We start from the raw sequence: 16,225 nt of genomic DNA, 5'->3' as shown, positions 1-16,225 counted from the left end.
ACCCAGCCAGAATCACATGGGACAGCACTGGGACTCCTTCCTGGAGTAAACACATGGTAGTTTATTTAAAGGGCCAGTTCACTTAAATAATGCTGGAGCGTACCTGCTGTACAAATTATGAAGGGTTCCCAATATCCCCGTGTGAAGTTCCCAGGTCTGCACGCTTTCTGTTCCCATTATAATGGGGTCACACTTTCCCAGTGCTGAGTTTCCAGGTCTGTACATTTGCTGTACCCATTACGAGGGGTTCCCACCATTCATGCGCTTAGTTCCAGGGTCTCGACTAGGGTTGCCACCTCATCCCTTTAAAACCGAACTCATATTAATTACACAGGTTCTGTGGCTGATTAAGGTGGTAATGAAACTCACTTGGTGCCTTATCTGCATTAAATTAGCCTCAGAACTTGTGTCATTACTATGTGTTTGGGTTTAAAGGGATGAGGTGGCAACCCTAGTCTCTACCCCATATGTGCCCATTATGAGGGGTTCCCTGCACCCCTGTGCAAAGTTCCAAAGTCTGTACACTTGCTGTGCTCATGAGGGGTGTCCCTCCACCGCTGCTCTGAGTCCCTAGCTCTGCACACCTGCCATGTCCAATATGAGGGGCTCTCACTATCCCTGCACTTAAATCCCATTCATATCAAATGCGCCCGTTATGAGGGGTTCCCACCATCACTGTGCTGAGTTCCCAGGTCTGTACAGCTCCTGTGCTCATTATGAGGAGTTCCCACCATCCCTATGCCGAGTATCTTGATCTGTAAACCTGCTGTGCTCATTATGAGGGGTTCCCACCATCACTGTGCTGAATTCCCAAGGTCTGAACACCTGCTGTGCTTTCCATCATCATTGCACTGAGCTACTGGGTCTCCTCATCTGCTCTGTCCATTATAAAGGGTTCTCAACTTTTATGCACAGTGGTCCCAGGTCTGCACACCTGCTGTGCTCAATGAGGGGTTCCTGCCATCCCTGTGCTGAGATCCTGGGTGTTTACACTCGCTGTGCCAGTTATGAGGGGTTTTTACCATCCCTACTCTTGGTTCTCAGTTCAGCACACCTGCTGTGCCCATAAAGTCTGTCCCCCACCATTCCCATGCTGAGTTCCCCTGCCTGCAAACCTGCTGTTCCCATTATAAGGGGCTCTCACCATCTCTGCGCTGAGTTCCCAGGTGGGTGGGTGGGTGGGTGTCAAAATGCACCTTTGCCTGTGTAGACAAAAATTCTTGCACGGATTCTTCCATGGATTTTTTGATGTCACTGCTCTACTGCTCACTGTTCTCCTTGCTGGAGGGGGAACTGTACCTTACAACCTTGTATTGCAAGGATCTCCCTGCTTCTGTGCCATCCATTCTAGGTATCTGGGATTTTGTGTTTTTTTTTATTTAACGGCTTGCACCAGATAACAATGATATAATACATGGACTGCATACAGTTGTAAAGTGCACATTTCCGATCAGCGCAAGACAGTAAACAATAATATCTGACTATTACATAGAAGAGGTATCAGTGTGCATATAAAAACAAAACTGCATCAATCAGAAGGACCTGGGATTTACCCATCTATAATATTACCCCAGCAGTCACCGGGGGGAATGATGGAGGCAGCTATAAGATGAGGAGGGCAAAGCTCTGCCCCTACCAAGATGGCTACCTCCAGTCCACACAGAGACAGTGCAGAGCAAGGTGTAGCCCACTACCTCTGCATCAATCAGAACATGTGGTTGAGCCTCACACGCTCAACCAATCATTAGACATTTGGAGCTCTACATAAGTGGATCTATTCTAGAGACACAAGTCAGTGACACTCTAGATTTGTATTCTTTATTGAGGTGCCACTGCGTGTACCCTTAGGTTAACAGCCCGCCTCTATAAAAGTTTCTCGGTGCACTCAGGTTAACATAACCCCCCCCAACAGTCTGTGGACCTGGAGATCCAAGCACTGTCCTGCAACTCCCTTGCCCAGCAGCACTGTTTTGCACAGAGGTGCAGGACAAGGCAGAAGAAATTACAGCGGACATGAGTTATTCAGCACCAGTCAGCTGTTTAGTGAACATAGTTGCCAACATTGTAAAAAAAAAATGTGGGACACTTTTGTGGCTGTAGGTGGAGCCATACAATAATTAGGGGGTGGGGTATTCGTTTGTAGGCGTGGTTTAGGGAAAATATACAAGTGCGGCACGCGAAGCGTGTCGCGGTGAAAAATGGGCGGGTTTACGCATCATAGTGGGCGTGGCTTAATTGGGCGTGGCCCAAGAGGGTGTGGTTAGAGTCTGAGATGAATAAGGGATGGAGAGGGAAAGGGGGAGAGGGGGAGAGGGAAATGACGGGACAGCAGCCCCAGATCCTACACAATAAAAATGTGTGTATTCTAGAAAGTTTAACAATCAGCAGATAAAGATACTCCAAGCACCTGGTGTTGGCACTTCAATCATCCCGGCACTATGGTTGTTATGGTGTCAGGATGATTGAAGTGCATTACTTCTATTATTACATTGTAATATAAAATGAAATCATTCAACTCACCATAATGCAGAATCAGTGGGATCCCTGAGCGTGTCACTAGCCACGTCGCCTGCCACCAGCCGTCCGTCCTTGCGTCAGATGTCCCAGCAGAGTCCGTCCTTGCATCAGGTGCCCCCAGTGGAGCCCCCCTTACATCAGATGTCCCCAGCGGAGCCCCCCCTCACACCAGGAGTCCCCGGCGGAGCCCCCACCTCACACCAGGAGTCCCCAGGGGAGCCCCCCTCACACCAGGAGTTCCCGGCGTAGCCCCCCCTTACACCAGGAGTCCCCGGCGGAGCCCCCCCCTCACATCAGGTGTCTCCGGTGGAGCTCCCCCTCACATCAGGTGTCCCCGGCAGAGCCCCCCCCTCACACCAGGAGTCCCCGGCAGAGCCCCCCCTCACACCAGGAGTCCCCGGCAGAGCCCCCCCTTGCATCAGGTGTCCCCAGTGGAGCCCCCCCTCACATTAGGTGTCCCCAGTGGAGCCCCCCTTGCATCAGGTGTCCCCAGTGGAGCCCCCCTTACATTAGACTCCCACAGCGGTGCGCCCCCCCCCCCACCTCAGAGGTGTCCTAGTGTAGCGGCTGCATGGCTAGAACCCCCGCCCCTTTCCATATCAGACTGGCAGCGGGGCGGGGGGTAGGTGGGGCAAGGCGGAGCGGGGCGGAGGGTGGGCGGCGATGCAGGAGCTCCGTCTAGCCCCCCCCCCAGCCGTCTTCCTGAACTTCTTTAAAATGGCGGCCGGCGGAGACAATGTCTCCCCGCCGGCCGCGGACCTCTAGCGGCGGCGGTGAAATCGTGAAGAACCGGATTTTTTCAGGACATTTACCGGGACACCACAAATTCGGGAATGGTGTCTAAGTCCCGGGAATGTCCCGGGAAATCCAGGACAGTTGGCAACTATGAGTGAATGTAGTCTGTCATTGTAACTTGTAACCATTTATAGTTTCCAGAAGGTCTGCATGCATGGGCTAAACAAAATGCACAGTTTCTTTTTTTTTTTTGTTTAAAAATAAATATTGCAGATAAAAAGCATACATTTTATTCACTAATTTGTCCTTTTTAAAACGACACTAAAATTATAATTCTAGTAAAAAGCATTGCAAAGTTTTTACAAATGAAATAAAGAGTTTCTTTTCAAATGTGCAGTTTTTTAAACTTGAAATGTGTAAATATATGTTAAAAGTGTGAACATATTATGTGCAGTGTCGGCTTCCTGGCAGGATCGGGCATCACGTGGGATTTCAAACACACCCCAGCCCATTTCTAACAACCAATTTTGCTGGCCCCTCCTGTGCATGAGCCCATCAGCCCCATAAAGTAATCAGCACTGGGTCCTAATATGCCGCTGCCATGGAGACAGAGACTGGCGCTGTCAATAGCCGGGACAGGACAGCAACCCTGATAGTTCTGCCGCAGGTCCACACTGGGAGAAATCCCCACATCCACCTGGGATGTGTAGACGGGGGATTTGGAACTTTTTTTTTTTTTTATTCAACCTAAGAGTGAATGAAAAAAAGTGATCAATGTATAGTCTGTCTAAGAGCTAAGATCAGCCATAGATAGTTTAAATCTCGTCCAGTCAGGCCCGTCGCGACAGGACAGGCAAAACAAGCAATTGCTTGGGGCCTCAAGTTGGCCTGGGGCCCCAGCCGCGCCGCTGGCCTGCCGCTTCCCAGTGTTGCCAACCGCCCGCCCATAAATGTCCGTGCCCGTAAAAAATATGGCTGCGAGCCGACCATGTAACTGTGCATGCGCCGTTCCAAAGCCGACCGGGTGGCGCATGCACAGTATCTTAATGGCGCCACCATTTTTGAATAGATTCCATTCCAGAGTACACTTGTTCCTGGCTAAGACACGGCAGCCGCGTTTTGTGCACTCGCCATAGGCGGAGGAGGACAGCAGCTGACACTACTGGGTCTGGGGACAGGCGACAGAGGATGACATGGCATTACTGGGGGGGAGGGGGGTGAAGCCATGGCACGCAGGGGGACAGTGAAGGACACTGATGTGCTGCCCTGTGGAATGTGGAGAGGTGAAAGGGAAGCAGCACAGGAGCAGCACACACTGGTGTGAAGACTGTAATATGATGGTGGACAGAGGAGGAGGCTACTGTGAGGGAGGTGAGGAGGACACTATCATGTGCGCAGCCTCTGTCCCCCTCCTGTAGTATGTCCGCAGCCTCTGTCCCCCTCCTGTAGTATGTCAGCAGCCTCTGTCCCCCTCCTGTAGTATGTCCGCAGCCTCCGTCCCCCTCCTGTAGTATGTCCGCAGCCTCCGTCCCCCTCCTGTAGTATGTCCGTATCCTCCGTCCCCCTCTTGTAGTATGTCCGCAGCCTCTGTCCCCCTCCTGTAGTATGTCCGCAGCCTCTGTCCCCCTCCTGTAGTATGTCCACAGCCTCTGTCCCCCTCCTGTAGTATGTCCGTAGCCTCTGTCCCCCTCCTGTAGTATGTCCATATCCTCCGTCCCCCTCTTGTAGTATGTCCGCAGCCTCTGTCCCCCTCCTGTAGTATGTCCGCAGCCTCTGTCCCCCTCTTGTAGTATGTCCGCAGCCTCTGTCCCCCTCCTGTAGTATGTCCGCAGCCTCTGTCCCCCTCTTGTAGTATGTCCGCAGCCTCTGTCCCCCTCCTGTAGTATGTCCGCAGCCTCTGTCCCCCTCCTGTAGTATGTCCGCAGCCTCTGTCCCCCTCCTGTAGTATGTCCTTAGCCTCTGTCCCCCTCCTGTAGTATGTCCGCAGCCTCCGTCCCCCTCCTGTAGTATGTCCGCAGCCTCCGTCCCCCTCCTGTAGTATGTCCGTATCCTCCGTCCCCCTCTTGTAGTATGTCCGCAGCCTCTGTCCCCCTCCTGTAGTATGTCCGCAGCCTCTGTCCCCCTCCTGTAGTATGTCCGCAGCCTCTGTCCCCCTCCTGTAGTATGTCCGTAGCCTCTGTCCCCCTCCTGTAGTATGTCCGTAGCCTCCGTCCCCCTCCTGTAGTATGTCCGCAGCCTCCGTCCCCCTCCTGTAGTATGTCCGCAGCCTCTGTCCCCCTCCTGTAGTATGTCCGTAGCCTCTGTCCCCCTCCTGTAGTATGTCCGCAGCCTCCGTCCCCCTCCTGTAGTATGTCCGCAGCCTCCGTCCCCCTCCTGTAGTATGTCCGCAGCCTCCGTCCCCCTCCTGTAGTATGTCCGCAGCCTCCGTCCCCCTCCTGTAGTATGTCCGTAGCCTCTGTCCCCCTCCTGTAGTATGTCCGTAGCCTCCGTCCCCCTCCTGTAGTATGTCCGCAGCCTCTGTCCCCCTCCTGTAGTATGTCCGCAGCCTCTGTCCCCCTCCTGTAGTATGTCCGCAGCCTCCGTCCCCCTCCTGTAGTATGTCCGTAGCCTCTGTCCCCCTCCTGTAGTATGTCCGCAGCCTCCGTCCCCCTCCTGTAGTATGTCCGTAGCCTCTGTCCCCCTCTTGTAGTATGTCCGTAGCCTCTGTCCTCCTCCTGTAGTATGTCCGTAGCCTCCATCCCCCTCCTGTAGTATGTCCGTAGCCTCTGTCCCCCTCCTGTAGTATGTCCGCAGCCTCCGTCCCCCTCCTGTAGTATGTCCGTAGCCTCTGTCCCCCTCTTGTAGTATGTCCGCAGCCTCTGTCCCCCTCCTGTAGTATGTCCGCAGCCTCTGTCCCCCTCCTGTAGTATGTCCGCAGCCTCCGTCCCCCTCCTGTAGTATGTCCGTATCCTCCGTCCCCCTCTTGTAGTATGTCCGCAGCCTCTGTCCCCCTCCTGTAGTATGTCCGCAGCCTCTGTCCCCCTCCTGTAGTATGTCCACAGCCTCTGTCCCCCTCCTGTAGTATGTCCGTAGCCTCTGTCCCCCTCCTGTAGTATGTCCATATCCTCCGTCCCCCTCTTGTAGTATGTCCGCAGCCTCTGTCCCCCTCCTGTAGTATGTCCGCAGCCTCTGTCCCCCTCCTGTAGTATGTCCGCAGCCTCTGTCCCCCTCTTGTAGTATGTCCGCAGCCTCTGTCCCCCTCCTGTAGTATGTCCGCAGCCTCTGTCCCCCTCTTGTAGTATGTCCGCAGCCTCTGTCCCCCTCCTGTAGTATGTCCGCAGCCTCTGTCCCCCTCCTGTAGTATGTCCGCAGCCTCTGTCCCCCTCCTGTAGTATGTCCGCAGCCTCTGTCCCCCTCCTGTAGTATGTCCTTAGCCTCTGTCCCCCTCCTGTAGTATGTCCGCAGCCTCCGTCCCCCTCCTGTAGTATGTCCGCAGCCTCCGTCCCCCTCCTGTAGTATGTCCGTATCCTCCGTCCCCCTCTTGTAGTATGTCCGCAGCCTCTGTCCCCCTCCTGTAGTATGTCCGCAGCCTCTGTCCCCCTCCTGTAGTATGTCCGCAGCCTCTGTCCCCCTCCTGTAGTATGTCCGTAGCCTCTGTCCCCCTCCTGTAGTATGTCCGTAGCCTCCGTCCCCCTCCTGTAGTATGTCCGCAGCCTCCGTCCCCCTCCTGTAGTATGTCCGCAGCCTCTGTCCCCCTCCTGTAGTATGTCCGTAGCCTCTGTCCCCCTCCTATAGTATGTCCGCAGCCTCCGTCCCCCTCCTGTAGTATGTCCGCAGCCTCCGTCCCCCTCCTGTAGTATGTCCGCAGCCTCCGTCCCCCTCCTGTAGTATGTCCGCAGCCTCCGTCCCCCTCCTGTAGTATGTCCGTAGCCTCTGTCCCCCTCCTGTAGTATGTCCGTAGCCTCCGTCCCCCTCCTGTAGTATGTCCGCAGCCTCTGTCCCCCTCCTGTAGTATGTCCGCAGCCTCTGTCCCCCTCCTGTAGTATGTCCGCAGCCTCCGTCCCCCTCCTGTAGTATGTCCGTAGCCTCTGTCCCCCTCCTGTAGTATGTCCGCAGCCTCCGTCCCCCTCCTGTAGTATGTCCGTAGCCTCCGTCCCCCTCTTGTAGTATGTCCGTAGCCTCTGTCCTCCTCCTGTAGTATGTCCGTAGCCTCCATCCCCCTCCTGTAGTATGTCCGTAGCCTCTGTCCCCCTCCTGTAGTATGTCCGCAGCCTCCGTCTCCCTCCTGTAGTATGTCCGTAGCCTCCGTCCCCCTCCTGTAGTATGTCCGCAGCCTCCGTCCCCCTCCTGTAGTATGTCCGTAGCCTCTGTCCCCCTCTTGTAGTATGTCCGTAGCCTCTGTCCTCCTCCTGTAGTATGTCCGTAGCCTCCGTCCCCCTCCTGTAGTATGTCCGTAGCCTCTGTCCTCCTCCTGTAGTATGTCCGTAGCCTCCGTCCCCCTCCTGTAGTATGTCCGTAGCCTCTGTCCCCCTCTTGTAGTATGTCCGCAGCCTCTGTCCCCCTCCTGTAGTATGTCCGTAGCCTCCGTCCCCCTCCTGTAGTATGTCCGTAGCCTCCGTCCCCCTCTTGTAGTATGTCCGTAGCCTCCGTCCCCCTCTTGTAGTATGTCCGCAGCCTCCGTCCCCCTCCTGTAGTATGTCCGTAGCCTCTGTCCCCCTCTTGTAGTATGTCCGCAGCCTCTGTCCCCCTCCTGTAGTATGTCCGTAGCCTCTGTCCCCCTCTTGTAGTATGTCCGCAGCCTCTGTCCCCCTCCTGTAGTATGTCCGTAGCCTCTGTCCCCCTCCTGTAGTATGTTCATAGCCTCTGTCCCCCTCCCTCCCCTTCAGTTGTTGAAAATGTTCAAATTTTATGCACATTATATGCAACAGCAGTATTTGCACTGTAAACCTTTTTTATTTATATAAAGTGTTGGTGAACTTAAACTGTATCGCTATGCTGTGATTCCTGTAGGCTTTGTGTGCGTGCGGGGGGGGGGTTCTCCATGTCCATTTTGCTTGGGGCCCCCAAATTCCTTCAAACAGCCCTGCGTCCGGTTCAATGCCAAGCTGCTGATAACAAAGCAAAAAGAATATTGGCATTAAAAAGGGGATTAATTCCAGAGATAAAACTATAATTCTCCCGCTCTACAAGACTCTGGTCCGGCCGCACCTGGAGTATGCTGTCCAGTTCTGGGCACCAGTCCTCAGGAAGGATGTACTGGAAATGGAGCGAGTACAAAGAAGGGCAACAAGCTAATAAAGGGTCTGGAGGATATTAGTTATGAGGAAAGGTTGTGAGCACTGAACTTATTCTCTCTGGAGAAGAGACGCTTGAGAGGGGATATGATTTCAATATACAAATACCGGACTGGTGACCCCACAATAGGGATAAAACTTTTTCGCAGAAGGCCACTCATTAAAATTAGAAGAAAAGAGGTTTAACCTTAAACTACGTAGAGGGTTCTTTACTGTAAGAGCGGCAAGGATGTGGAATTCCCTTCCACAGGCGGTGGTCTCAGTAGGGACCATCGATAGTTTCAAAAAACTATTAGATAAACACCTAAACGACATACAGGGATATACAATGTAACACTGACATATAATCACACACATAGGTTGGACTTGATGGACTTGTGTCTTTTTTCGACCTCACCTACTATGTAACAATAAAACGTGGAAGCTGATTTGTTTATATGCCGAGCTACACCAGATTTTGCACTCTCCAGTTTCAGTAAATCACCTCCCATGTGTTCTCTGCGCCAGCCTGTGACTCTAAGCGACCCCAGAGCATGCGGAGTCACCTACTGACCCAGGACCATCATGTGTTATCCTGTGACTCCGGTCCACCTGGAACGTCTCTGTGACACCTACATCTCCACACAGTCTCAGGCACCCTTCTGTAATCCCCTGGACTATCTTTCAGTTGATAAGGACCCCAGTCTGGGACAAATTACAAGTACCAGTATGGGTCAGTGAAGAGCAATTAAAGCAGCAAGGTACCCCACTAAGTTATACTTTTAACCAGCAAATTCATTTTTAGAGTTTTTGCCTCTCACAGACTCTAAAAATCCAATAAACTAAAGTCCAGAGAACTTCCCTAAATAATTTGTTACCCCAACACTTCATATTCGTGATAGGTGCTTGTTGTACCATGTACTTCTACTGTAGGATAAAGTCTCCTGTTCTCTTTGTATTGCTTCCTTTGTGTGAGACTTCTGTTTGTAGGCAGGTGCAGTCTGTGCTCCCTACTGCAGGTGGCGCAGGTGGCCCTCGACCAAAGCGACAATGTAGAAGGGGAAGGAAGTTGTGAGGAATTTGGTTCCTCTATGACTTCCTGTGGTCACAAGAAGACATTTGTTGGACACTGGCGCCCCACATGACTTCAGTGGCCATCTTGGGTCAGGCAGAGTCTATTTAGGACTCCAGCTCCCGGGTTTGGTGCGCTTTATGGGAGTGGCTAGTGTAGGGACAGGTTCCCCATCTGGCAGGGGCAGTGCTTAGAGGTAGGGAAAGGTTCCAGATGAGTAGGGATAGTGCAGGGACTACATCAACCTCAGGCTGCACCTTACTCACATGCTAACACTCCCCCCACAGCCATTCACCGGGAAGATCAGTGTACTGCTGTTTCTCCTCCCCTAGCTCTCTAAGATCCTTATGCAGCTGAGTACCGAGGGCATGTGATCACTTATATAAAAGGGAAGAAAGGGGTATTTATAATGTTTTTTTATTCATATACACAAATGTTTTGACTTTCATTTCTATTTTAAACTGACTGGGTTGTTTTGAATGGTGAGGGTTTACATATACTTTAATACACAGATGTAATTCATATATGGCAGCCATATACTTGGCAAAGGATTTGTATTTCTGTCCATCCAGCCTTGAAATTTACACAGCAATGGGTTGGTAGCACAATCTTATATGTTAGAGCTAAGGAATACAGTGGTGTCACCTCTCCACCCTCAACCTGTGATGGGACAGTGAAAGGATAAGCAGTAAGCTGATAGCTCATCCCACCGCTCACACTTCTCTATTCCACCTATCAGCATGTTCCTTGCATTGCAGCAGAGACTGACTGGCTCGTTGTGCTGCTTTTTCTTCTCCCAGTCTAAGCTCTGCTTTAGCCACTTGCTGCCCGCCGGCCGTCATACGATGGCCAGGCGGCACGGCTCTTGTTCTGGGCGGGCGTCATATGACGTCCGTCTATTTAAACAGAGCATGCACGCGATCGTGTGCGCGCAGCCCTATACCTTCGGTGGCGGCGTGTCACAGAGACACCGCTCACTACCGAGGGGGGTGAACAGCCATTGGGCATGGCTGTTTACTTCGTGATCGGCTGTGATGAAGTCACAGCCGATCACAAATGGTACCGCCCCACTTTGCACGGCGCATGAGCGCGCTGTGCGTGCACTTCGGTGGCGGCGTGTTCCCGGGAACACTGCTTGTCACTGATGCTGGTAAACAGCCATTGGCCGGCGGCTGTTTACCTAGTGATCGGCTGTGATCCTTTCACAGCTGATCACTAACTGTAAACATAGAGCGCTAATGAGATGTTACCGGGTTCTCCTCCTCACACACCGATCGTGTGTGAGAAGGAGATTGTCCTAACATTTCATTACCACTTACAGTGTACACCAACCACACTGATTGCCCCCCCCACCCAATAAAGAGGACCTGTCACCACCTATCAAAGTACCTGTCACCACCCATCAAAGTACCTGTCACACACAGTCCATCTGAGTACCTGTCACAGTCCATCCGAGTACCCGAGTACCTGTCACAGTCCATCCGAGTACCCAAGTACCTGTCACAGTCCATCTGAGTACCTGTCACAGTCCATCTGAGTACCCGAGTACCTGAGTACCTGTCACAGTCTGAGTACCCGAGTACCTGAGTACCTGTCGCAGTCCATCTGAGTACCCAAGTACCTGTCACAGTTCATCTGAGTACCCGAGTACCTGTCACAGTTCATCTGAGTACCCGAGTACCTGTCACAGTCCATCTGAGTACCTGTCACAGTTTATATGAGTGCTGAGTACCTGAGTACCTGTCACCGCCCTTCAGAGTACCCGAGTACCTGTCACCAGCCCATCAGAGTCCCTGAGTACCTATCTGTAGCCCATCAGAGTACCCAAGTACCTGTCACCAGGCCATTAGAGTACCCGGGTATCGGTCACCGGCCCATCAGAGTACCCGAGTACCTGTCTGCAGCTCATCAAGTTACCTGAGTACCTATCTGCAGCCCATCAGAGTACCCGAGTACCTATTTGCAGCCCATGCCTCATAGAATATACGTTGGGGCGTTTGCTTTCCAAAATGGGGTCATTTTGTGAGTAAATCCACTGTCCTGGTGCTCAAGGACCTTCAAAAGTGTGATAGGTAGGAATGAAATGAGATGTGTAATTTATGCTCCTTGAACGCCTGAAGGTACTACTTCAATGTTGGGCCTCTGTATGTGGTCAGGATGTGTAAAAGTCTCACACATGTGGTATCGCCATACTCGGGAATAGTAGCAAAATGTGTTTTGGGGTGTAATTTTTGCTATATACATGCTATGTGTTAGAAATATCTTATAAATTGACAACTTTGTGTAAAAAAAAAAAATGCGTTTTCATTTTTTTTCCACATTTTCCAAAAACTTCTGGAAAAAAATGAACCGTTCAAAAGACTCATTATGCCTCATAGATTATATGCTGGAGTGTTTGCTTTCCAAAATGGGGTCATTTTGTGGGTAATTCCATTGTCCTGGTGCTCCAGGGCCTTCAAAAGTGTAATAGGTGGTTGAGAAATTAGATGTGTCATTTATGCTCGTAGAACGCCTGAAGGTGCTACTTCAATGTTGGGCCTTTGTATGTGGCCAGGCTGTGTAAAAGTCTCACATATGTGGTATCGCCATACTCAGGAAGAGTAGCATAATGTATTTTGGGGTGTAATTTGTGGTATGCATATGCTGTGTGTGAGAAATAACCTGATAATATGACAATTTTGTAAAAAAAAAAAATCTTGATTTTGTAAAGAATTGTGGGAAAAATTACAACTTAAAAAAACTCACCATGCTACTTACTTAATACCTTGGAATGTCTCCTTTCTAAAAAGGGGACATTTGGGGGGTATTTGTACTTTCCTGACTTGTTAGTGTCTCAAGAAATGAGATACACCTGATGTACTGAAGGCCTGATCAGATGTGATCAATTTTCAGTGATTGGCACCATAGTTTGTAGACTCTATAACTTTCACAAAGACCAAATAATATACACTAATTTGGGTTATTTTTACCAAAGCTATGTAGCAGTATAAATTTTGGCCAAAATTTATGCAGAAAAATTACTAATTTGCAAAATTTTATGACAGAAACAAAGAAAAGGGCGTTTTTTTCACAAAATTTACGGTCTTTTTTTATTTATAGCATAAAAAATAAAAAACCCACTAGTGATTAAATACCACCAAAAGAAAGCTCTATTTGTGTGAAAAAAAGGATGCAAATCTCATATGGGTACAGTGTTGCATGACTGAGTTATTGTCATTCAAAATGTGAGAGCGCTGAACATTGGTCTGGGCAGGGTGCTAGAGGGTGTAAGTGCCCTGTATTGAGGTGGTTAAGGGCACTGCAAGAGGCTCATGCCAGGTCAGATTCAGATACTTACACCTCTTGTATTAAAAAAACATTTAAAGATATTAAATCAAATTATTTTTGAATGACCACAATGGCATTCATTGTTTTTTGTTTTTTTCTGCTTAGAGTTTAACTACAATTTGTAGACATTTTTGGGCGGCACATGTGGAGTTACAGGTCCTATCCTCTATTTTGTTCCTTTTTCCACCTTGAAAACAAATTGCTGGATGTCACGGGCGAGCAGTTCAGGCTCCTCGAAGGCAGCAAAGTGCCCTCCACGGGGCATGTAGTTGTAGGTGACGATGTTCTTGTGTCGTTCTTTGGCCCATACCTTGGGGGTGTGCCTCAGCTCACATGGGAAGGCAGCAATGCCGGTGGGGACATACACAGGGGTCCTGCAATACAAAGACATCAGAGTCACGTGGTTCAATATACACAGGGCCAAGGATAAATCCAAGGAAAAAAAAACAAGCTTACTTACCGACCAGCTCGCAGACAACCAATTAAACCTGTCTAACAGTATGCGTTAAAAGCAGGGGTTTAGTCTGCACGTATTTGCAAATGCATGCCTGAGCCACAGAGCCTCGCCACGGCACCCTGGTACCACTGGTAAGCTTGTTTTTTTTCTCTTGGATTTATCCTTGGTCCTGTTTATATCTTATGTAGCCTTCCAATGCTGCTTACTGCAATGGCCAGCTATAGATGGTGGCAGTGGCGTCTTTTTTGTATCACATGATACAATATCTGTATGAATTCACCATAGTCTCAGAATAGGACATGTCAGACTTCTGCATAGAGACCACTGCTTCCACTTGGAGCACAAGGGTCTTTCTCTGTATCATGCTGGCCGGGGACTGGCTTTTCTACGGTAAAGCTGCTTTCACACTGAGACGCTTTACAGGCGCTACGGCGCTAAAAATAGCGCCTGCATAGCCCCTGTAAAGAGCCTCTCCTGTCTCTCCAGTGTGAAAGCCCGGGTGCTTTCACACTGGAGCGGTGCGCTTGCAGGACGGTCAAAAAAGTCCTGCATGCAGCATCTTTGCAGCGCTGTAGGAGCGGTGTATTCACCACTCCTAAAGCGCTCCTGCTCATTGAAAACAATGGGTCAGCGCTGCCAAGCCACCGGCAAAGCACCGTTTTGCGGCGCTTTGCCGGTGACTTTAACCCTTTTTTAGCCACTAGCGGGGGTTAAAAGCGGCCCGTTAGCGGCTGAATAGCGCCGCTAAAATGATGGTAAAGCGGCACTAAAAGTAGCACCACTTTACCATCACAGTCCGCCCCAGTGTGAAAGTAGCCTTTAGAAAACTATCTGTAATGTAATGTTCACAGGAGAAATGCCGACACCCCCAAATGCAGGTCACAAATGCAGAGCGTTTGCCCGCACCGGATCACATGGTACAAAAGTACCATGCGATTCAGTTGCAGTGCATCTCCCATGGTATTGTATGCACTACTTTTGGTGCGATTTCAGCACATTCAAAATCAGTGGCGGCTGGTGCTTAATATTTGTGGGGGCGGCAAACAACCTGCCCCCCCCCGCGCGCGCGCTCGAGACAGATGAGAAGGCGGCAATCGGACGGAAAGGCAGCGCTTAGTACGGCCTTACCCGGCACCTCTCCAGGCTCCCCCTCGCCCCAGGCTTCCAGACGAACAGTCGTTGCTTCTCCTCTTAAGACTCCCGGCCATTCGGGTCTCAGGACTCACTTCCTGATTGGCCAGGAGGATAAGCAGGAAGACATTAGCGAATATTAAAGTAGTTGTAAACCCAAAAATAAAAATAAAAAAATTAAAAAACTCAAACAAAGGCAAAGGCATAATGGGCTAGTATGCATCGCATACTAGCCCATTCTGAAATACTTACCTTACATCGAAGCTGCTACAGCGGCCCCCGCACACCGATGTGAGCGGCGACATGTCTCCCGGAGTTATTTCCAGGTTCGTGGGCTCCGGCGCTAAGATTGGCTGGAGCCGCGATGACTTCACTCCTGCGTATGTGTGCGGGAGCTGCCGGTCACTGCACGCTGCTGAAGAAACAGCATGAGCGAGCCGTTTCTTCAGTGCGCATGCGCCGATTACGTCGGCACAAGCGTATTTGGTAAATATCTCCTAAAACGTGCAGGTTTAGGAGTAGGGTTGCCACTTTTTCTTCAAGCCAAACCCAAACACTTTAGCAGTGCACAGATTTTTTTTTTTCTAGTATACCATATAGTATAACAGACCAGGGACACCTTTGGGCGCATAGTGCCCCCTCACCCTCCTGTCAGGCCCTGTTCCAAGCCACATTCATGTATGAAAAATGTGTCTGGGTTTCAGGGGGACTGAAACCCTGACACTTGATTCAAAACCAGGACTGTCCGGGGGAATCCTGGACAGATGCCAACCCTATTTAGGAGATATTTACAGTACCTACAGGTAAGCCTTATTATAATAGGCTTACCTGTAGGTTCAAGTGGTGTAACAGGGTTTACAACCACTTTAATTCACGAATGTCACACAACTGGGTGGGCTCAGGGCGCAGTGCTCTGCGCCCCAAGCCCACCCTTTTTTTAAGCCAATTAGAGCCTCAGGCTCTAATCACGTGCTTCAAAAAAAAAAAACATTGCACCTGACACCCTGCATGTAGATTAGGGACCGGACGCATGGATTAGGGGGGCGACGCCCCTGCACCTTCCATGAGCGACCGCCACTGTTTAAAATGAATAGGCTGAAATCGTACTGCACAGAACTGCATGTGTATTGCTCAGGAATACACGGTACTTTCCTGTGTGAATCAAATGCAATTCGTATCATGAATGGGTCCTAAGACTTTGAACATCTTTTGTTTCGGTGCACCTGATTAGTTGATTTAAACTGAGAGTTCAATTGGCTTTAAATACACATGTTCTCCAGCACACCATGGGTCTTGAATTGCTGTCCAATTCTTTCATTGCGGAGAAATCACATCACAACAGAATAAGTGCAACGTTTCAAGGCCACACAGGATGTCGAAGGAGTCACAATTGGCTATATTCTACAAAAATAATCCATCCCCATCCACTACTTAATGGACCTGTAATCTATTTTTCATTAAATTGTTTTCCTATTTTTCTGTTGCCTTCTAACGTTCTCCATGAGCTATTGGCATTTGGGTGATCTAATAAATACAAACCTTGCAGCTGGACTAGTCTGGAAGTCACGGGTGAGGTTTTCTTTATAAAACCTCATGGAAGACGTGATGCAGCCTGAGACCCAATATATCATCACATTGGTGAGAAGGTCATCCAAAGAGTATTTCCTATAAAATAAGCATTTATACATTATTTATCCTGTAGGTTTTTCCTATAGAAATAGTATGCATAAAGAG

At 50.2% G+C, this 16,225-nt stretch overlaps 1 protein-coding gene across 3 annotated transcripts in view; it reads right to left on the bottom strand.

The window, feature by feature from the left end:
- Positions 1-12,637: 12,637 nt before the first annotated feature.
- The window catches only part of LOC141141037 (epoxide hydrolase 1-like), a 50,281-nt gene continuing 46,693 nt past the window's right edge, over positions 12,638-16,225 (bottom strand). For all 3 annotated transcript variants that reach the window (XM_073628699.1, XM_073628700.1, XM_073628698.1), the window contains 2 exons: positions 16,031-16,156; positions 12,638-13,277 (listed from right to left, as the gene is read on the bottom strand). In XM_073628699.1, the coding sequence (XP_073484800.1) occupies positions 13,070-13,277; positions 16,031-16,156 (334 nt within the window). In that variant the 3' untranslated portion in view covers positions 12,638-13,069. The remainder of the gene's footprint in view (positions 13,278-16,030; positions 16,157-16,225) is intronic.

This window comes from Aquarana catesbeiana, linkage group LG04 (genome assembly GCF_042186555.1).
Source record: "Aquarana catesbeiana isolate 2022-GZ linkage group LG04, ASM4218655v1, whole genome shotgun sequence".
NCBI classification, from domain to species: Eukaryota; Metazoa; Chordata; class Amphibia; order Anura; family Ranidae; genus Aquarana; species Aquarana catesbeiana.
The sequence above is the reverse complement of the archived record's forward strand: the minus strand, read 5'-3'. Positions and strand labels throughout refer to the sequence as shown.